Genomic DNA, 23,486 nt, shown 5'->3' on the forward strand with positions numbered 1-23,486 from the left:
TCCCACTCAACCCTTCTGATGCTCTCATCGCAGATTGACTCCTAATCAAGAGAGACTGTAACAATCAATAAGAGACTCACCATAACAGTCAATAAGAAACTCCTATATAACTAGTACAGGTTGTGACGGAGATTAAATCTGGCACTGATACCACCTGACGCAAACTCAGCCCGTTAGTGTTGCATTGTTCGACTGTCGGCCTAAATTCATGACCTTCATATTTCATTGTTGCCAATACCATTACCCTTTGAATTGGAAGCCTAGACAAGGCCACAGCATCAAGCAGAGGGACATGATATTAGCCCAAAGATAAAAAAAAAGTTTTCAAGCATGGTTGCAGTACAAATACTCAAAATAGACTTAGATTACCTCTTGCACCCTGCTTAAGGAGACCCCTGATTTCCGATTTGGCTCCATCCTATACCTATTATTATGTAGAAACATATTACAGTTTGTACACCAAACAAATCAAAGCGGTGATTACAACAAAATCCGACTCGTAAGTAGAGAACAATGCCTCTAGGTTTATGCTTCACTAAAATTCCTTTTCCTCTCAAAATGGTGATTATTGACACCATTGATCTGCCAAAATAATGGTAGAAGAGTGACAATTTTCTCATTTCTCTACAAAATTAGGACTAGATATAGAATCATGATCCACCATTTTGAAACTTCGAACTTAAGGCCCAAAATAATCCATCTTACAATGTCATAGAAAGTGGGGGAAAGAAGTTTTATTGAAATTATTTTCTTCAGTTACAGGAACTATTATCATATACAAAATTCTGTGATAACAGAGAGTTAATAGGGCACCCTAATATTGTTTCCAAGCTCTGCCCACAGCACTCCAACAGGAATTAACACTGGAAGACGTACTGTCAAATCAAGTGGGCAAAGCCAATTTACCACCACTTCCTGGAGCTTGCACATTGACGCCTGCAGTCTTACCTGGCATAATCAGAAAAGTCGGATTGTCAGAATTTGGGATGAAAATTGTTGGTACAAGTTGTCTCAGATGTATGATTGGTCAAACATGTGCATTCAAACAATTAGCAGTTATTCAAGTGAGTTATCAATGCAAATGCTTTCTAATACACTTTTATGGTGGCAATGAGGCTGTTACAGAAGCTTGCAGTTGGCATGTCCGAATATGGGAAAATAGAAGTAGAATAAACTGCCCTCGCATGCAATATATAGCAGAAACAAATATAGAAGAAAGGTATGCCTGAAAGAAAACCCATATAGAAAACTCAATGTCCTATCGGATGACATAAATAAGGCATTAGATGGCACAGCGAACTGATCTCCCTCTTAGAAGTAATAACAGGACACAGTCAGTAGGTACGACTTCCAAAATAATAACATATGCAGTACATTTAAATGCCACTGTAGAATCTTGTGTCATCCGTTTTTGAAAACTAATTTGGCTAACAGCACCCACAAGCGCAAGTGATCATGCATGCCAAGATAACAAACAGAGACAGAAAACCCTCCACCACACCGTAGCACAGTTATCTTGGAAAATGGAAATATTTTCTGAAGATGTAAGCCCTTGATTCAATGTTTAAAGAACCAACTGAACCAAATTCAGTTTCAATTGGAACCAAGCTAAAACCAACCCCTCAAATGTTTTGAGCACTTCTTGCGGAAGCTGATTGAAATTAACTAGATATTTTTAAGCATTATTTTGGTTTTTAATATAGGCTCCAGAATATTGATTTCAAACTTTTTATTTATTTATTTTTGAGCCAAAAGAGGAGATTTTTGACTCGTGGATCATAAGCGCAACATGTAAGAAGTATTCCGATATTTCTTAGAATTAAAAGGAGTTGATGCAGATCAAGCCCCTCAAGTAGTGAGTTCAGAAGATTTAAGCTCAGACTTGCAAAATACTAACTAAACATTTTTGGACCACAAACTTTATGTTAACTCCATGAAAAAGGACTTAATGATTTTAAAATCAATCATAGGCCATCAGAAAATGAAGATCCAAGCCATTGAATATGATCTACACTAGAAAAGAATCCTAAGAACCAAAATTCATATATTTTGGTGGTTTCTGATTATACACCAAATAAATATAAAAATGAATGGTATTAATTGCACTAGTATGGGAAGATACATCATAGGACTCAAATTGAAAATCCACTTTGTGGATCATGATGTACACATCTTAAATTTAAATTGACAACTCTTTTATGATTAGATCATGATAAAACATAGTATCATGCTATTAAAACCATCCATTTTGACAACTACTTGATGATTAGGATAGAGAGCACCAAGACACAAATTTTGGTTATTGTCCACCATTGATTCTGAATCTTCAACTCTTCTTTAAGGAAAAAACATAAAGTGTATAGTCCAACACACATATAGACACACATATATGCATATATTTATGTATATAGATACACACTATGTACACATACATACATACATACATACATACATACATATATATATATATATATATATATATATATAGAGAGAGAGAGAGAGAGAGTTAGCTCACTAGCTATATTGCTGTGATTCATTTTGTGTTTGAGAGACAAGCGAGAGACCTCCAAAATAAATGATTTTTACTCTCTAAGCATTTCATACACGATAGATGATGATCAGTAGTGTCAATTTTAATTTTTAGATATTCGTCAATGAATCCTATTGGTAAGTATTTGCGGCCAAATACACTAAAGTGCATTCTATCCCAACTCTATATCATGATCTGCAATGCATAAAATGCCTCGAAATAAAAAATACAATTTAACAATTTTGATGGTGTGATGCCATGCTTTCATTTGATATGTAGTCTAGAAGCATACAAATAAGCAGAAATTTGATCTGTCTATCCCTATATGAATATGTATGTAATGTATGACGTTATATGGTACTTCATTATATTATTTCATGTTCATACATAAGTTCATGTAGTTGGTTTCTAATTCTATTGATATTTATGGTTAGGTGCTTGATAATTAAATTGTAGTAAAACAATCAAACATAAAAAAAATTCATTAACATCATTATTGTCCTTTGAAAGATTCTTTATAATTAATTATACATATTGCCCTTGAGCCTGTAAATACTAGAATCATGAATTTAAAGATTACAAATTGTATAATTTACTTTAACATTATGTGATCAATATGAGCTAGCCTATAGGATGAGCTTATAGGACTACAACGCTGCTTGGTTAGAGGGGTGGGCTGATGTGCCTCCTGATGATGCTAATGATCTAGATATCTACCTGAGGTATTGTCACTCGATGAGATTTTAAATATCGGTATGTATGTTGTACTTTAAATATAAGTAATTGATTGTATCTTTTATTTTGTGTATCTCACTAATTGATTTTAGGATATTTCATATTACTTCTTATAGCATGCAACATTTTACTAATTATTTTATGTTTTGTATCGCTCAAAAACAATAAGATGCATCATTCAGATTATATCGGGATCATAAAAATATCAGAAAATATTAAGAAACATCAAATTATAATTAAAATTATTGAAAAAGTTGAAAAAAATTGATTACCAATAAATCAAACCTAAAAAGCACTGGAAAAAAAAATTGGCGTGTCGGTTCCGCCTCTGCATACCGTGTGTCGGTACCGGTATGCCTTTGTGTACCGTGTTGGGTACCGTACCAACTCGATTACCAACTAGTATGGATGCCGATACTGGTTCGACGGACCTTGCATTTTACAGATATATAATACAAATATTCTAGCTAGGTTAAGATTACTTACCGAATGCTAAGTTCAAATAGGAAAGCCCTTCTCAAGCACAATGTCCTCTAATACGTAGCAAGTATAGATAATTTCAAAACATAGCCACTAAAGCCCTTTCATGGTTAATAACGGTTCTAGAATAAAATTCTATAGTGATAAAATGAGAAGAAAAGCACAAATCGAGTTCAAGAATAAAAACAAGCCAGATGGAGAATATTTTTATTTCAAGGTCATCCCTAGACATATATGTAGTGGCAGTTGGCTCATTGTACCTTATAATGTGACTTGGCCTTTGCATATGTTTATTACTGAGAAAGACAATCAAGCTTATTGTACATAGGGGTGGCAATCGGGTCGGGTCGGACATAAATGGGTCGGGTCAGATGTAAGTCGGGTCAAAAAATCATAAACCTGAACCCGACCTGTTTATTAAATAGGTCAGAAAATTCCAACTTGAACCTGACCTGTTTATTAAATGGGTAACCCGACCCGACCTGTTTAACCCGTTTAATAAACAGGTAACCCGTTTAACCCAACCCGACTCGTTTAACCCAACCTGACCCGTTTAACTATTGGACTTAAATTAGATAGTTAGCGTATAAGCCATGAACAGTGCCAACATAATTTACGATAAATCCACCAATATTAACACAGTCGAGCAAATTTTTTTTAAAAAAAAAATTTAACCAAAAATTAAAAAAAGAAAACACGGAGAGCAACAAGGGGAGGAGAGAAATTAACTGATTACAATTTTCTTATTGAAAAAAATAAAAGAAAATGAAAACGGGAGCCCTCAAAATCTCTGATCTAGGATTCTAGGCGCCATCCCTAAATTTTTCTCTCCGAAAATCATCGACGGCTTCGATTCGGATGGGGGGAAAAATCTGGAAGCCCTAGCTTTCGCCATGAATCAAACCATAAGAAGTAAAAACCAAACCATTTCCCTCCACCGGCATACCTGCTGCTCCGCAGTAGTCGCCGCTTTGAGGAAAAGATAGAGCACGCTCACGTCCTCCGCCGCTTTGAGATCCAAGATCCTCAAGACAAAGAAACAGAGATAGAAAGAGATGGCGGAAGGAAATCAAAGATAGCATGACTATACTACTAGCGGAGAAGGGGAGAGAACGCACGGATAGAGCGGGAGGCGGAGGCCGTCGTCGTGGAGAAGACAAAGCAGTCACTGTCCGCCGGCAAGTCGCGAGACGACGAAAAGCCCCAAGAAGGCGGAAGCGACGTCCCAGGAACCCGTCGAGCCGCCGCGGTCGCCGTCGACGGGGAGGCGGAAGGAGTCGGCAAGGGGGAGGAGAGGGCGGAGGCGGAGGTCCGGAGGAGAGGAGACTAGGAGAGGGGAGAGGGACTGAGGGAATAGAGCTCGGGCGGCGCTCACAAAGACAAACCCTAAATGGCTAAACCTAAGGAGAAGCAACGCCTTACGGCCTTAGCGACGCCTTTACGATCCAATCAACCTCGCGGTGAAAGGCTGAAAGTAGACGGTGGACTGTGGACCTCGCGGTGAATGCAGGCCGAAGCGGGGAGTTGGGCCGAGGCGGTGAAAACGGGCCGAGACAGGGAGTTGGGCTGGCCCTTATTTATCAGCCCAACAATTAAACAGGTTATACGGGTTAAACGGGTCAGGAATTTAAAATCTGTATCCGACCCAATTAATAAACAGGTTAAACGGGTCAACCTGTTTACGACCCGAACCTGTTTAAGCCAAACCCAAACCTGTTTATGGTGGGTCGAACACGGGTCGGGTTGGCGGGTCGGGTCATATTTTGCCACCCCTAATTGTACAAAGCATCATCATTAGGTGTTTAGGCAGTAGAGGGAACTGCAGCTGGAGAGGGTTTCTAAAAGAATATATTAGCTGAGTGACCCATCCATACGAAAACCATCCTAGTTGGAAAGTAATCAAACTCTAAGTTAAGGCTCCTATTTTGTGTCTTAGCAAAATTGTAAAACATCCATAAAAATTTGCTGGCAAGCTCCGAATACAGTCATGATTTAGTGGCACCAAAGATCTAATCTAGCCAAGCCTAGTCCATCATAAATGTAACTCCATGCATGACCAGGCCTTGGTCAATCACTTCACTGACCCACGAGGAGTCAAGTGGTCCACTCAATCTTGTAGGCAATTTCCCATAATCGAATGGCTTGCTACTATCCTTCAACTTGTAGACATATATATATTTCGAGTGTCTCTTTTAGTGGGCATGTTATAGTTTGTGCATTTATCTATTGGCTTTTGCATCATGCATTGCAATTAGCATAAAGAACGAATTAAAAGAATCCAATCCAAATTACTATGAAATCAATAATCACATAAATATTGCTGCCAAGCACTCAAATTTGAATGGCAACCATGACAAGTTATGCATTATCCGATCTCTATAAGAAGGAACGGTGTCTCTTACCAATGCAAAAAAGTATAGCAAACAACCATTTAATGCATATATAGTACCAAATCCACAACTCTCCTCTGTACTCTTGCTGCTTCCTATAGGCATAACTCTCGATCACCTTGTAATGGAGGCTCTTGACCTCAGTGCTGCCATTGCTCTTCCTTGCAAACTCTTCTGTCTCAGCCCTTTCGAAGCTTGGCAGCCTGGACCAGAGGAGCCTTGCCATTCCAATCTTATTCCATATTTTGGAGCTTGGCAGCCTAGACTAAAGGGCCTTGCCGTTCTAATCCTATTCTATATTTTGGAGCTTGGCAGTCTAGACCAGAGGAGCCTTGTCGTCCTAATGCTATTCTATACGTGGCATGGTGGGATCAGATCCAAAGCCCTCGATGTTAAAGAAAACCCTAGGTTGAAACTCCTTTTCCCAAAGAAGACACGCTCCCTTGCTCCACATAGCATCGATAGCTAAGCTATAATCTGAGAAGAGGTGTGGAACGTCGATCCAAGGCTTCAAGAGTATGGAGATGGGGACAAGAGAGAGTGGAAAAGAAAAAAGGGACATGGCCCTGTTTCTGATTAAAGAGGGCATCACCTCAAATTGTAGCGGTTCATGTGGTGGGCTGGGCCATGGACCTAGTCCGTTATGTATTTCATTTCGGTCCATTTCATAGTTTCTTACATGAGTAAATTTGATAAAGGAAAAACTAGTTAGACACCTTCAACTCAAGACTAATAGTTTAAAACATTTCAAAGTAGTCCTTGAAGTTAGTGGTCCTAAACCCTATCTAGAATCCAACACCATCAGAATACTATCCTCACTGGAATGGATTATTTATCAAAAAATGCAATCTTGTCTCCTCTTATCATCCCTCCTCACTTCCGCCAACTCCTCTTCTAACATCTCCTCTTTAAACCCCGCCACCATCTTCATCCCTCTTTTCTATCCCTCCTCTGTATTTAACCTGGTTCCACTCGAGCTCCATCCACTCCCACCATCTCCTCTTCTTCCAACATGTCCTCCTCTCTAAACATGCTATTGTCCACGTCTCCATCTAACTTGGTCCTATGCTCCACCAAGTCTTATCCAGTCCCACCACCTCCTCTTCCAACATATCCTCCTCTCAAATTCCGCCATCGTCCTCATCCCTCTCCATCTAACCTAGTGTCGAGTGTCACCCACTCCCACCATCTTCTCCTCCTCTCTAAACCCTATTGCCATCCTCATCCCTTCTCTCCATCTAACCCGGTCCTGAGTCCCACCCATTCTCACTACCTCCTCTTCCAACATCTCCTCCTGTCTAAATCCTGCCGCTATCCTTGTCCCTTCTCTCCATCCTTCTTCATCTCTTCTATCCATCTAAATCACTCCTCATAAGGGTATCTCAATCCTAAAAGTCCCATATGACTATCACATGATGGAATCCCTTAAGCTCGGGTAAAGGAAGATGAATGGCGGGATCATATTGAACTACTTAACTAACTTTAGGGACTACTTTGAAATTTTTTAAATTCGGTATGAAACTAGCTCTAAGTTGAGGGGGTGCCTAAATAATTTTTCCTTCGATAAATTCTACCACCTCAGTCTACTTAACTTTTGAGATTTTGTTGCTAGCAATATTATTTTCTAATAGTTTTTAATCAGCACCACATTAGTTGCTATATCAAATTACAGAAGTCCCTTGATGCTGAGCAGCAACAATGATTTGCCTTTTCCATCATAGAAGTGTAAATGTAGAACAAGTACTCTTTACATTTTTCAAATAAAATCATGAATATATAAATATTTTATATTCAATTTGCAAATAGTAAAATGGTTAGCAACTTTAAAATCTTCAAGTGACCTGGCTGATCTTTCAAAATGTTACAGCCAAAACTCAGTGCAGAAGGTTTGGAAGGAAATGGTTGGTATTTTTGAATAGTCTGGTATCATATTTTTAATGCAGTAAGAAATCTATTTGTCTACCAGCTAGCCATCCTCTTTTTGGTTAAAAAGGAAGAACAATTCTTTGTCTTAATATACATAGCAGTATTGTCAATCCTGGAAGAATCCATAATTCATCATGGTGTTCGGAGTTCAAAATAGATTTGTTGTAACAGAATGATGCTTTGCCAACATGGAATATGAAAAAATTATGTTGTTAATCTCCATTCCATTGAAAACAAGGTTTTGGCGATGTCATTATCTTATCATAACTGTTCACCTTTGAATCTGCTATTTACTATTTGAATGGAAATAATGGCCGTTTATTGCCTAGTCCAGTCCCTGATTGCATTTTCTGGAATAACATAATTTCTCTTTTAACAACCATTACTAACCAGTAGTGTTATGGAAATTAAGAATGAAATGTTACTTGATCATGTAAGTCTTGACAATAAGATAATATTTTCAGTTGATATTTTTTTAAAAAGAAAATTGTATTGATTAGATGAACTGTACAAGGTCAAGTGATGGTTGTTATTTCATAGTACTAGAGCCATCACCCATTACATACATGTATAACATAAGGGTCTGCAACTGTTATAACAACTGTTATAGTAAACCTTGAATTAAAATTCTGTTCATAGGTCCATAATGGCACCCTCCACTAGGCATGGGACCATCCCATTTACATTACTCAGAGCCTACAGCACTTCTCTATGGGACCATTGAAGTGATATCCTATCATATTATAATGCATTATCATATGCTTGTAGACTCTAATAATGATCTTCAATATGGCGTATAATTTGAAAATGGACAGAATATTAACCATGTCATTGTTGGTGCAAGAACCATAGAATATCAAACAGAAATCACATCAGAAGTCCAGAAGATGAGTGTAAAAACTTTGGGTTTTTGACATTTTTTTAATTACTGTGCTGCACCTCGAGTCTTTTCTGTGCTTCCTTATTAAATGTTCGACATGTGCAGGATAGGGTTACATTTGGGATTCCCTTTTGTCTTGCAAACTCAAGTCTTAAAGGTGTGCACACTTGTATTGCTATAGCTGTTTTAACTCTTTTGGATCATTTTTGCTTCCATGATCTGTATAAATACACACTATATCTTTTACTAATATACTCTTCATTTGTATGTCATAAATCAATACCAGTTGGTCAAACACTTAACACATAAAAGGATTAAAATAGAATAAGCTTAAAATTATCATTAGAAGTCCCACCTTCATTATCTGCTCTTCTTCTGCTACGCCATAGAAGACGCATAGGTGTACCTGGAAAACCTGCATCAGACCGTAGCTGTTTTTTCATGTAGCGTCGATACGTCTCAGGGAAAAGCTTTGCGTCATTGACAAAGAAAACAAAAGTGGGTGGGCGAATAGCAGCCTGCAATAGTCAACATAAGTACACTTTCAAAGAAATCTTACATAGTTTCTTTTAGGGAAAAGAAAGAATATATGCATTTAATATGGTCAAACAAATTTTTTGATGAATAATGCCAAAAAGCATCAAATGGTGCAATGAGTTCAAGATTTTGGTTTGATATTTATACAAAATGAAATTTTGCAGTATCAGTTGTTGACAAAAGATAAAATAATGATCAACAAGGAGGATATGATATTCTATTAATTTATCTTATCTTTAATAATCTATGACAAGATGGAAGCCAAAGGCATGCCTATAGCATGAAACCATTGAAGTGACAAATTGTGAAATTCGATGTTTCTATGAATCAAAATAGAGTGGGGTTTCCATCAAGCTTTGAGGACTATAAAAAACAAGAAGATAAAAATGTGCCTTAATAGTCGTCATAATATATTGGTGTAGATTGTAAATCTTCAAAAATTTTGATATGCCATTGTTCTATATATTTTCCAATGCCATCATGATGATGTATTAATTTATTTATCTTCTACTCTATTAATTGAGAGCGAGCCTTGGTGCAACGATAAGATTGCTCCCCTGGAGGTCATGGGTTCAAAACATAGAAAGAACCTCTCTGCATGTAGGATTAAAACTATATACATCTAACCCTCCCCAAACCCCGCAATGGCAGGAGCTTCATGCACCGGGCCACCCTTTATCTTCTACTCTATTCGCCAACAAAGCCATTCTTTAAGATTATGCATGCTTATTTGGACAAAGTAGCATCATATAAGAGTTGATGCCAGTCCCATTGATGAGGATCAGAAGTGGTCGCAGATCTCTATCTCACTAAATATAAATATAATGATAGAGGAGCTACATCATTAGCTCACTTAAAAGTTTCAGACTTAAACTGTTAGTCTGTGATTCTATTAGGTTGTTAACTCATTCAAAGGTCTTACTTAATATGACAAGTTCACTGGACAAACAAGTTATCGTGAGAGCAGGTCCATCAAAGATTCATGGTAAACTTAAGACCTAATTGAATACATCAGAATAATTTCCAAAAAACGATATATAGATCATCACACTTATTTCTTCTCATGGAGTGTTCAATACAAGTTAGTCTTTAGGGTTATATCAGAAGTGTACAAAGCAGAAAAAAATATGGATTTTATTGGTCTTGTTCACAATCACAACATAGCTTTCAATATAATTTATCCAATACCAACAAAGAAATATACTATAAAAAATCATATTAGCAAATCAAAAAGTTATCTGAAAAGTTATGGCAACAGTAGCTTCAATATGGATATCAAAATAGTCTTGTCAGATACCAAGACCAAACAGTTGCCCCTTCACCATGGCATATCCATGGAAAAAAATTATAGCTACAATAAGAGCAAAATGGGGCAAAATTGGGCACAAGAGAATGCAAAATATGCATTACAAGAGAATGCAAAATATGCATTACAACAACACTTGACAATAGGTTCGTCATCTTGGTATCGAACCCCGTACTAGTACCATTTTATTATAGTATCAATACGCCGGCTATAGGGGGCCGTTCGGCGTACCAAACATCGGTATGCTCCCCATACCGCATACTAGTTCAGTATCAGTATGGTACGGTACGGTCTGGTTAGTGTGCACCGATACCAACCAAATGGCAAACCTAGCTAGATATTGAAAGCTCTCAAACAACTCATGTATATTAAGAGAGGAAGGAAGAAATACAATAAACATCAGAATTCTACAAAATCCAAGGATGACTAAAGACTCAACCGGGTAAATCAATAGGTTGAAAAGGGAAATAAGCAGGGTTGGCATCGAGATAGCAAGAAAAGAGATCCTCAGGTACAAATGGAAGCAACAAGGAGAAATAGAGAAGTCTAAAAAACCATTTCTCAATAGTTCTCCATGAAAGGTACAGTCATACGAGAGCTTATTGGGGCAGTCAAATCTAATGGTGAAGAATGACGATAGACCCTCGTATGATCAATACAAAGGAGGTGTTGCATGGAAATATGAATCAAGAATCCAGACAAGTACCTAATAGATAGGTTGTGGGAATATATCTAACTATATAAATTCTCATGTCCACAAAGTCTTCATATAAGTACATGTAGATCCACGCATGTGTACTATTTGATGCAAATGATGTACTATTCGAGTTCGGACCAGCTATTGGAATAAGACAGATAGAGAATATATAATACATATAAAAATTATAAAAGAGAAAAAGCGAAAGATCGAAGGTCGGCTTAGCCGGACCGAACCGCCCGGTTTGGTCCGTACCGAGCCCACCCGGTTAGGGACCGGGTCGGTTCGCCTAATAAAATCAGGTTCGGCCCCGAACCAAACCGAACCAAACCGATCAAACGCGTTGCGAACCGGCCGAAACGTTCGGAACCAACCAATTTCGTTCGAACTTAGTGCGAACCATCCGGCTCGCACTGAATCAGCCCGATTTGGAACCGAGCCCCCTCCTTTCCTTCTTTTGTTAAAAGATGAGGTTGGGAAGGCCCAAGACCTTTCCAACATTATTTCTCTAACACTTACACTCTAACGGCTCCCCCTTCTCCCAATTTGTAAAATCACACTGATTCAGCGCGATTGAAGGAAGGTCGAAGTCTAAATAAGATGTACTTCCTCTTTTCTATTTCATTCACTCTACTTTTTGGAGGGTCCAAAAATTAGTTCGAAATTTGCAAAATAAGAAAAGATCATGCTAAAATTTTCAATATGGGCTTGATTTTATGATATATTGTAAATCTAGAGATGATCCACACGATGAGATAATTTTTTTAATTTTTTAATTATACATAATTTTTAAAAATTAAAAAAATATTTTTGGATTAAAAAATAAAAATCTATAAAAAAATAAAATTAGAAAAACTGTAAAATCAGAAACGAATTTAGGGGCATGAAAGATACTCTCCAGCAAAATTTGGTATCCATTAATTCAAGTTTTGATGCGATTATGCTATGCACATAATGGCCTAGACCTAAATTGAAAAAAATGAGAAACAAATAGCCTTTGATGCGTGCCCACGAGCTTAAAAAAATATATGCAGCATCTATTATTGAGTTCTACATGGATCTGAGCTGAAATCAATTTTTAAAATATTTATATTTAAAAATTAGTTTTTAATTTGAAAAATAATTAAAAATATATAATAAATACCCAAAAAATGAAAAATTAGTAGTATGTAATACATATTTGAGAAGTATTTCCTAAAGTAAAAAATAATTTTTTTCTGAATTTATGGTATTTAAACATATTTTTTAGTTTAAAAAATTATTAAAAATATATAAATAAATAAATATGAAAAACTAGTATTATGTATTAAAAAAATCAAATATATTTTCTTAGGTAAAAATATTATTTTCATCGTTATAAAATTTTAATATTTTTAAATAATTAATAAACTGACGTACTTGATCAATCTGCAGAAATAAAACCATCAAAAAAAAAAAAAGAACCAGAGCGTGATATTAGTTGGGATCATAGGCAACTACTCTCGGATTGGCACTACTAAAAGTGCAACTGGTGCAACACAGAGTTCAAAGGAGGCTTAACTAGGTTGAAGCAACACTTAGCTGATGATTATCCGACGTATCTATGCCAAAAATACCCATAGAAGGTTCGACAGTTGATGAATAAGTACTTCACTAATTTCAAAGCAATGAAGAAGAAGGTTGCCAAAAAGGCAGAGGTGGACCGTCGAGCGACAGAGCCACCTTTCTATCATTGTAGAAAGTCAAAGGCGTCCGCTCTAGATGACGAGGAGGCACGGATCCAAGCTGCTATTCAGACGAGCCTGGATGATCGATGGCAGTAGGATGAGGTGGCTAGACACAGCTCGATTTGGGCTCTCATACTACGAGTCAGCACCGGTTCTGCGAGCAGTAAGACAGATCCAGAGTTCAGGAGGATCTTCTCAGTCAGAGAGGCCGTCAGCAGAGGCGGTGGCCATATTGCATCTATGCTGGAAACTTTTGGTAGCAAAAAAAAGTCATCCAGAAAGATTGCACTTAGGGTCACCATCCCTGATTTAGATCCACACGCCTTTTCCACCAAGGATTCGAAGCAACAAAGGGTTGATACAATGCTGAAGAAGGATAAGAAGAAGGATATGTATGAGCTATTGGATCATGGTTTTACTTTAGTCACGTCCCAACGAATGTGACAGACAATACGTACTATAGGTCTACCATTTTCTCCATACAGACTGTCGATCCCGATGTAGATCCTCTAGGACTGAAAGACATCTACGGTGAGCTTCTTGACAATAATAAGAAAGAGATAGAAAAGTGCATTACCTCATACAAGAGCAAGTAGCGCACATATGGACGGAAGATGATGTGTAATGGTTAAACTGGTCCTACCAAGCGAAGAATTATCAACTTCTTGGCATATTGTGATACGAAGACTTTCTTCCATAAGTGTTGCCCAGATAGACAACCCAAGAGGGGGGGTGAATTGGGTTTTAAAATAATTATCGCAATTAAAATGTCTGTGGATAACTAATTAATACTTTTTGCAAGTTAATTAATTAGATGCTATGTGCAGTGAATGAAATGAAAGTAAGAGATGACAAGGCAATCACAAACACAAAGATTTTATAGTGGTTCGGAGCTAACCCTTGCTCCTACGTCCACTCCCCAAGCCTCACTTGGGAATTCACTATAACCCCTCGGATTACAGCCGGTTGTTTTACAAGTTCACAACCTAACTTGTTGTTTTACGAGGTCACAACGAACTCGGTCGGTTTTTCCAGGCTCACCGACTAGAACCACCCGATTGTTTTTCCGGGATCACAATCGAACCCTTACACGTTGGTTTCAACCTAGGCTCACCAACAAACCTTTACACCCTTGATTCAATCCCCTGATTGAATCAAGTAAGGACCAAATGGATAGAAAGAACAAAGAGAAAAATACAGCTTCTAAATAAGCAGATATTCAGCAATATGAATAATAGAAAAGTTAAGAGCCCTCAAACAAGTTTATGATGATGTAGTGGAGGGCTTCTCGAACTTTGGGTCTCCTCTTGAATGTCTTGAAGACTTGAAGGCAGAAGGAGACTTCTTTAATGCTGGAAGAGTTGGTTGAATGGAGTTAATGGCTCTCTTCCTTCTTTTCCGCTGAAATCCCTTTGGCAGATGAAGTTATTATGTTTTCTTTGAAAGGAATGTTACTTCTCTGCCTTGCTACAGTTCTCTGTGGCTATTTAAGCCATTCCTCCCAGAAACTAGCCGTTAGACACACTTTACTAGCCGTTCTGCACATTCTGCACATCCTGACAATGTGTCCGTTGGGATCGGAGTCGACTCGCGCGATCTGGAGTCGACTCGGCTGTAGCAGGAGTCGACTCATGCTTTTCTGGAGTCGGCTCGGCAACTGTTCCGGATTTGAATTAAAGTGGTCTTCTCGACTGGGAGTCGACTCGACTTAACCCGGAGTCGACTCGCCAAAATCTGAAGCTGACCTTGCACTTTTGGAGTCGGCTCATTCAAAGGAATTCATAGAGATATTCTTCAACTTCACTTACTCGAGTCGACTCGGAAATTCTGGGAGTCGACTCGGCGCTCAGAGCCCGAACTCCCGATCTTCTGTCTTTTGGCTCGTGCAGTCTTGGAGTCGACTCGAACTGCTCCAGAGTCGACTCGGCTCTCAGTATCCGAAAAACAGTCTTCTGTCTTTTTGGAGTAGCGCTGCCTTGGAGTCGACTCGAACTGTCTTGGAGTCGACTCGCGTCTCAGAGACAACCATACTGTCTTCTGTCTTTTTGGGGTCGCTTTGTCTCGGAGTCGACTCGGGCTTTGCGGGAGTCGACTCGGCTCTCAGTGCCCGAAAGTTGCTCTCTGACTTTTGCCTTGTATAACACTGAGAGTCGACTCTCGCTTCCTTTGAAGTCGACCTGCCAACCATCGGAGTCGACTCGCGTTCCTCAGGAGTCGACTCGGCTCTCAGGGTCCAAAATGACTTCTCTGTCTTTCTGTCTGTAACTCCCTGGAGTCGTCTCATACTACTCTGGAGTCGACTCGCGCTCTTCAGGAGTCGACTCGCTGACAGGTTGTGAGTTGGGTCTTTCTGTTCGTCTGTCTGTTCTCAGTCGGAGTCGACTCTTAATGTTCCGGAGTCGACTCGCGCCTGTGCCAATGCTTCCGATACGCTTGGAGTCGACTCGTAAAATCCCGGAGTCGACTCGAGTCTCAGACTTTGGTTCAAGTTGACTTCTTAACTTATCCAAAATGTCTTGAACCAAATCTAGAGACACTTAACCATAAATTTACAAGATTTTCACTGAAACACTAGATTGAATTCATTAGTAAGCAAAAGATATACTCAAATGCTTTGAGCTCATCAAAATCAAATAGGGTTATAATCAATCACTCCACAATCTCCCCCTTTTTGATGATGACAAAACATTGAGTATATGTAAAGTGAATTGCTCAACAAACAAGGAGAATTATAGTAAAATTTGAAAATGAATTCAAGTGTCTAGTTAGTTTTAATTTATCCAGTCTTGAAAGGTGTGAAACAATAAATTTCGACGTTAAGGCTCCCCCTTTCATTTGGAATTATATAAGCCTTCATATCATGCAATCAATTGTTTGGCTTATATATATTTAATAATTTTGCTTTCTTAAAAATTCAGATTCTCCCCCTCAACACATGCATTCAACTTTGTTTTGAATCTCAGAATTTTCTTTTAGTGCATTGAAGCTTTTGAACTTAAATTTTTGTTTTTTTTTAAAGAAAAATCTGTCAATTTGTTCTTAAGTATGATTCAACTAATCTCCGAATATCCCTTGAATAGATTCTGGAGATTACTCCATTAGGAGCCCCAACAGAGAGATAATGAGCCTCGAGGTATCGAATCCACTAAGAACAAATTATTGTGTGTTTTAAAAGTTTTCTTTTTATTGATTTTCATTAATTCTCTTTACATGTCTATTCAATATATTTCTCCCCCCTTTTGTCATCATACCAAAAAGGAAGAAAGCACATCGCACAAGCAATTTAGAGATCAATTTGCACATTTCTGAAGAAAATGGTCTACTCCTTGTATTGATGTATAAGTGAGTACATTTGTGAATACAAAGAGGAAAGCAATAAATACATGTCAAAATACAATAAGTAAGCTAGCGCTTCTTGGAGGAGGATGTGGCTCCCTTGGGCAGTCTAGATTGTTCCATGAGTAGGGAGACCCCATCTGTGACGTGCCCTAGCTGTGTAATGATCGCCGAAGTAGCCCTGCTGTGAATCGAGGAGAGCTCAGTCACACTCTCCTGGAGTGTGTCCAGCTTGGCGATCAACACGTTCGCCAGACGCTCGGCCCCCTGGTTCAGGGTGCCCATGTCATGTCTGATGCCATCTCGCATCTTCCTTGTGTTGCTTGTGACATCACTCATATTGGAGAACTGGGCTTGGATCAGACTTCTGACATTGTAGATTTCTTCCCTCACATGGGCCGTCATCTCGGTCACGGCTGATAGGGAGGGAACCAATGCAAAAGATGGGGCAGTGGCTGGACCTCGGAGCTCTCTCAGAAGATCGTCCCGAAGATCTCGTACAATCTCCTACCGCAACTCCCGGAGCTGCTCAGGAGAAATCCGGACCTCCATCGGCTGAGTGAGTAGAGCTGAGGAGGAGGGTCCGGCTGAGGTGGAGGGTGCTGAGGTGGAGGGAAAGGTAGGAAAGTCTGAATCTGGATCAGGACTGGGGGAGCGTCTAGTGGTAGGTGTGGAGGAGGATGGTTTCCTGACCCAGGTTCCCTCTACCTTATGAAATCCCATCCTGTGTAGGGTTCCCTCACCCATGCGATCTGTCCATCGCAGTGCGCGAGAGGGTTCCCCCCTCAGGAATGGGATCTCAGACTCCCTAAAGATAAGAGTGTATAGCATCCCATAAGGAAGGGTGAGCCTAGGTCTGTCTAGTGGCTCACATAGGTATCTGTAAATGAGTTTGGAGAAGTTAATTGGAGTATCCTGAAGGATGTAGAACATAAGGGCTAGGTCCCTCTCAGATACAAAATCAAAGCGGCCGGTCTTAGGAAAAAGGGTCCTAGAGATGATACTCAAGAGGAGCCGCATTTCAACTGACAGTGAACTAGCGGACACCTCATCGAGTGGGGACTGGGGTGGACTCCCTAAAATGGCCGTAAGGGCCTCAGTCCTATCCTCAGGATGAGTAGGAGATACCCCTACTTGGGGAAGATGGAGGATTTGAGCAATGATATCCTCCGAAATAAATAGTGGGACACCCCGCTACGGTCCCCTCTATCCCACCATTTCCTCTATGTACTGTTCCATAGAACTCCCTAACTAGCCCTGGGTATGTGGGAAGATCTAAGGAACAAAAGAACTCGAGTCCCTGGGCCCTCAACCTATCTCCTATAGTGAAGCCCTCCCGGGAGAGATAGTCGAAGTTGACGTATCTCCCGATGGAGACCGCCTTCCCAGCGCACGGTCGCGAGGGTACCGGCCTTGGCGGGGAACGAACCGGAGGTTGTGGCCTCACGGGATCGTTCCGAGCTTTGGACCGTCGCTCGGTGCCGCTCGCGGGTTGGGGTCTCTTCCAGCTCGGGACAACCGACTTACGAGGCATGATTGACCTAGGAATGGGGTAAAACCCTAATGGACGGAAGAAGGTCGACGGAAAAACTCTAACCGGGGTCGGAGACGATGTAGGAGACGGCTCTAGGGTTTTGTGAACAGTGGAGGCGATGAATAGAAGTGTTGATTAAACGCTTGGATTAGGGTTAAAAACTCGGATCCCGACCGCGAGTCGACTCTAGTAAGTCGCGAGTCGACTCGACCTCGAGTCGACTCCCAAATATGCGCGAGTCGACTCCCCTATGCTGCCATCGACCTCGAGTCGACTCCCGTCAATGTGCGAGTCGACTCCCCGTTATGAGCCGACTCTGAAACGTATCTGAGTCAACTCGAACTCTGGCACGCACCTAAAAATTATGCTATTTTCGTACCAATCAAGGGACACTCACTAAGTTATGATCTGATATGATGATCATAGATGAGAAACTCTATTTTTAACACAATCTAATCATCAAAATCCAATGAACAAGAAGAGAACATCACTAGGATGGATCAATCACTCCTAATCCTCTCCTAAGCATACTAAATCTCTCTTCACTCAAGGATTTTGTGAAGATATCAGCTAATTGATCATCAGTACAAACAAATTGAAGTGTCACATCACCATTCAGTACATGATCTCTTATGAAGTGATGTCTTATCTCAATATTTTTAGTTCTTGAATGCTGAATTGGATTTTTAGTGAATTAATGGCACTTGTATTATCACAATTAATGGGAATTTTATCTTGTTTAATGCCATAGTCTTCAAGTTGTTGTTTAATCCATATAATTTGAGCACAACAACTCCCGGCTACCACATATTCAGCTTCAGCAGTAGATAATGCAACTGAGTTTTGTTTCTTGCTGAACCATGAGATTAAATTTTCTCCTAAAAATTGACATGACCCGCTGGTGCTTTTTCTATCAAGTTTACAACTAGCAAAGTCTGAATCTGTGTATCCTATTAAGTTCAAGCTAGATTCTTTAGAGTACCATAAACCTATATTTTTTGTTCCTATTAGGTATTTAAAGATTCTCTTGACAGCAATTAGATGAGATTCCTTAGGATTAGACTGATATCTAGCACACATGCATACACTAAACATGATATCAGGTCTACTTGCAGTGAGATACAATAAAGATCCTATCATACCTCTATACATCTTTTGATCTACAGATTTACCTGATTCATCTTGGTCTAATTTGCATGATGAGCTCATGGGTGTGCCGATTGACTTGTTTCCCTCCATATCAAACTTCTTAAGCATCTCCTTGATGTATTTAGCTTGATTGATGGAGATCCATTCTTCAGATTGTTTGATTTGAAGTCCGAGAAAATAGTTCAGCTCTCCCATCATGCTCATTTCAAACTCACTCTGCATCAAGTCAGCAAATTCTTCGCAGAGGCGATTGTTAGTAGCACCGAAAATAATATCATCAACATAAATCTGCACTAATAACATATCTTTGTTTTTCTTCTTCAAGAACAGTGTTGTATCTACATTTCTCCTAGAGAACTCATGATCTAGTAGAAATTTGCTAAGTCTTTCATACCATGCTCTAGGTGCTTGTTTCAAACCATAAAGTGCTTTGTTCAATTTATACACATGATTAGAGTATTGATGATTTTCAAAATCAGGAGGTTGTTCTACATACACCTCCTCATTAATATACCCATTTAGAAATGCACTTTTTACATCCATTTGAAATAATTTGAAATCCTTAGAGCATGCAAATGCTAGTAATAGTCTGATTGCCTCAAGTCTAGCTACAGGAGCAAAGGTTTCATCAAAATCTATACCTTCTTCTTGATTATAGCCCTTTGCTACTAGTCTAGCCTTATTCCTAATTACAATTCCATTTTCATCAAGTTTATTTTTATATATCCATTTGGGACCTATAATTGAATATTCAGAGGGACGTTCAACTAGGTTCCATACCTTGTTTCTAGTAAATTGGTTTAATTCTTCTTGCATTGCATTTATCCAATTTACATCTTTTTCAGCTTCTTCTATGTGTTTGAGTTCAAAATGTGAGACAAAAGCTAAATGATTATTTAAGTTCCTAAGAGATGCTCTAGTCCTAACAGGTTGAGATGGATCATCTAAAATTAAATCCTTAGGATGCCCATGAGCATACCTCCAAGCCTTAGTCAGCCCATGATCCACAACAGCCTCTTGGCTTGATGATGCATTTTCAATTAATTTTTGTTCATCTTCTTGTAATGTCATCTCATCAATCTTTTCTTCAAGTATTTCAGCATCATCATCAAGATCAACTCTCTTGCTAGAAGAATTATCACTAGAGTCATCAAAAACTACATATATTGATTCTTCAATAACAAGGGTTCTTTTATTAAAGACTCTATAGGCTTTACTAGTTGTAGAATACCCCAAAAATATACCCTCATCAGATTTAGAGTTAAATTTACCTAGATTATCTTTCCCATTATTATGAACAAAACACCTACATCCAAAGACATGAAAATAGTTTACCTTTGGTTTTCTGTTTTTTCAAAGTTCATAAGGTGTTTTCTTTATAATGGGTCTTAATAAAACTCTATTTAGTATATGACATGAGGTATTAATGGCTTCTCCCCAAAAGTACTTAGGGACGTTACTTTTACATAGCATGGTTCTAGCCATTTCCTCTAGGGTTCTATTTTTTCTTTCTACAACTCCATTTTGTTGTGGAGTCCTAGGTGCAGAAAAATTATGAGTTATTCCCTTTTTACTACAAAACTCATCAAATAAATGATTTTCAAATTCGGTTCTATGGTCACTTCTAATAGCTATGACTGAAGTATCTCTAGCATTTGTTACTTCCTTATGAAATTTCTTAAAAACTGAAAATGCTTGATCTTTATGAGCTAAGAACATGACCCAAGTATATCTAGAAAAGTCATCCACAATAACTAGACCATATTTATTTCCTCCTAGACTTGTGGTTCTAGTTGGTCCGAATAGATCCATGTGTAGTAGTTCTAGAGGTCTAGAGGTAGAGACACAATTTATGGATTTAAAGGAGTTCCTTGATTGTTTGCCATATTGACAAGCTTCACATATCTTATTCTTTTCAAACTTTAGTTTTGGCAAACCTATCACCGAATCTCTTTTAACTAGTTTTGATATTGTGTCCATATTCGCATGACCTAACTTACGGTGCCATAACCAACTAGCATCATTATCCTTAGTTTCATTAACAACTAAACATAGGTTATGTTTGGCAAGATCCTCAAGGTCTACTACATACACATTCCCACGTCTTATTCCTTTGAAAACTAAACTATTGTCATTTGAGTTGGTTATGATGCATAAGGTTGGTTTGAACAACACATCAAAACCTCTATCACATAATTGACTAATGCTAAGTAGATTATGCTTAAGACCATCAACATATCGAACATTATCAATAAAAGTTGAAGGGGTAATTTGTACTTTACCTATACCAATGATGTGACCTTGGTTATTGTCTCCAAATATCACAGCACCTCCCTTCTTGGGCTCAAGGGTGAAGAATTGGTCTTTGTCATCCGTCATGTGTCTTGAGCAGCCACTATCCAAGTACCAACAGTTTTTGTCGACTTTGGCTGCAAGACACTCCTACACAAGGAAATCATACAATTTTAGGTACCTAAGTTTTCTTGGGTCCTTCATGGTTAGTAATGTTGGTTCCTTTTGGAACCCAAACCTTTTTAATTTTCCTTTTAGCTTTTCTTTCCTATGGTCACACATATTAGCTTTATGTCCTACTTTTCCACAGCAAAAACAGGTTATATTCTTAGTTTCACTTTCCCCTGCTTTCACAAAGAAATTACTAAGGAGCTTTTGCTTATTCTTAGGTTTATACCCTAAACCGGCTCTATTAAACACAGCTCGTTGACTATTGAGTATTATTTCTAATTTTTCTGAGCTATATGTAAATTTTTCTACAAAAGGCTTGTACTTTTCAAGTTCTAGTGTCAATTTTTGTTTTTCTGTTTTTAGTGCATTTAAGTCTTTTGTGAAATTACCTCCAATAGTTTGCTTATCCTTTTTAAGTTCAGAAATTTTCTTGGTTAGTTTTTCGTTATCTTTACTTAAGGTATAAGTTTTTTGAGTTAACATTTGGTTGCTTGTCTTAAGTTCTAAATTTTCTTTAGTGATAAAATCCTTATCCTTAACTAATTTATCGTATTTATGGAGGTGAGATTGATTGGTTAGTTTTAGCTCTTTATTCTTAAGGCTTATTGTCTTATATTCATCCATTAATTCGTTAAACGCATCATATAACTCATCAAATGTAAAATCTAAATGCGTTTCAGATGTTACCTCATTTTCGTTTGCCATAAAGCATAGATTGGCCTTTTCTTCTTGTTCCTCCTCTAATGATGAAGATGATGTATCGGAGTCCGATAAGGTGGAGACGAGGACTTTCTTTTTCTTGTGCTTGCTGGCCTTTTTGAGCAAAGGACAGTCCGCTCTGAAGTGTCCCGGCTTCTTACATTCGTAGCATCCGATTCCCTCATTTTTCTTTTCCTTACCTTTATCCTTGTAATAGAAACTTGAGGGACCTCTCCTTTGATGAAAGGACTTCTTTCAGTTGATGAATTTTTTGAACTTACGTACGAGAAGAGCCTCATCATCATCTCCCTCATGATCTTCTTCTTCACTGCTGCTACTGCAAGATAAATTCTTGTTAGAAGAAGTAGATTTGAGAGCTATTACCTTTTTTTTATGAGAGGATTCTTCTTCGCTGTGTTGTTTCATTGTGAGCTCGTGCGTCATTAAGGATCCAAGAAGCTCCTCAAGTGGAAGCTTGTTCAAGTCCTTAGCTTCTTGGATTGCCGTCACTTTGGCTTTCCATGACCTTGGTAGACAACGAAGAATCTTCCTGACAAGCTCACTGTTAGAATAATTTTTGCCAAGGCTTTTTAGGCCATTGACAATGTCAGTGAATCTAGTGAACATGCAAGTGATTGTTTCATTAGAATCCATTTTAAATAATTCATACTTATAAACTAATATATTTATTTTGGATTCTTTTACTTGATTTGTGCCCTCGTGGGTCACTTCAAGTCTATCTCAAATCTCTTTTGCAGAATTACAAGTAGAGACTCTATTGAATTCATTTCTATCTAAAGAACAATAAAGTACATTCATGGCTTTGGCATTTAGTTGTGCCTTCCTTATGTCATTGTCATCCCAATCCTTTTCAAGCTTGGGTACAGTGACACCTTCTACATGAATGGATGGGATGTATGGTCCATTTAGTATGGTGGTCCACATCTCATAGTCTTGGGCTTGGATAAATATTCTCATCCTAGCCTTCCAATATGAGTAGTCGGATCCATTAAAGAATGGAGGTCTATGTGTGGACTGGCCCTCAATGTGAGAAGATCCAAATGGGGTTGTCATTTTGATCTTTTACTCTTTGGGTAGTAGAGTTCAGGCTCTGATAC

At 38.6% G+C, this 23,486-nt stretch overlaps 1 protein-coding gene across 2 annotated transcripts; it reads right to left on the reverse strand.

Moving 5' to 3' along the window:
- Nucleotides 1-679: 679 nt before the first annotated feature.
- LOC113461377 (GTPase Der-like) lies at nucleotides 680-22,391 on the reverse strand. Of its 2 annotated transcripts, none has more exons than XM_039119428.1 (3): nucleotides 22,357-22,391; nucleotides 9,297-9,459; nucleotides 680-948 (listed from the first exon to the last, which is right to left on the reverse strand). In XM_039119428.1, the coding sequence occupies exons 1-3, from the start codon at nucleotides 22,372-22,374 to the stop codon at nucleotides 884-886; spliced, it is 246 nt and encodes an 81-aa protein (XP_038975356.1). In that variant the 5' UTR covers nucleotides 22,375-22,391; the 3' UTR covers nucleotides 680-883. The 2 variants fall into 2 exon arrangements, with proteins under 2 accessions (XP_038975356.1, XP_038975357.1); XM_039119429.1 differs by lacking the exon at nucleotides 22,357-22,391 and adding an exon at nucleotides 19,230-19,241.
- Nucleotides 22,392-23,486: the final 1,095 nt, after the last annotated feature.

The sequence above is a fragment of the Phoenix dactylifera genome, unplaced genomic scaffold (assembly GCF_009389715.1).
Source record: "Phoenix dactylifera cultivar Barhee BC4 unplaced genomic scaffold, palm_55x_up_171113_PBpolish2nd_filt_p 000547F, whole genome shotgun sequence".
NCBI classification, from domain to species: Eukaryota; Viridiplantae; Streptophyta; class Magnoliopsida; order Arecales; family Arecaceae; genus Phoenix; species Phoenix dactylifera.

What these genes read in the sequence shown, in the direction of transcription:
- LOC113461377 (XM_039119428.1), bottom strand. An exon ending in AAGAAGAGCAGATAATGAAG is followed by an intron (nt 949 to 9,296) that starts GTGGGACTTCTA and finishes TGATTATGCCAG; the next exon opens with GTAAGACTGCAGGCGTCAAT.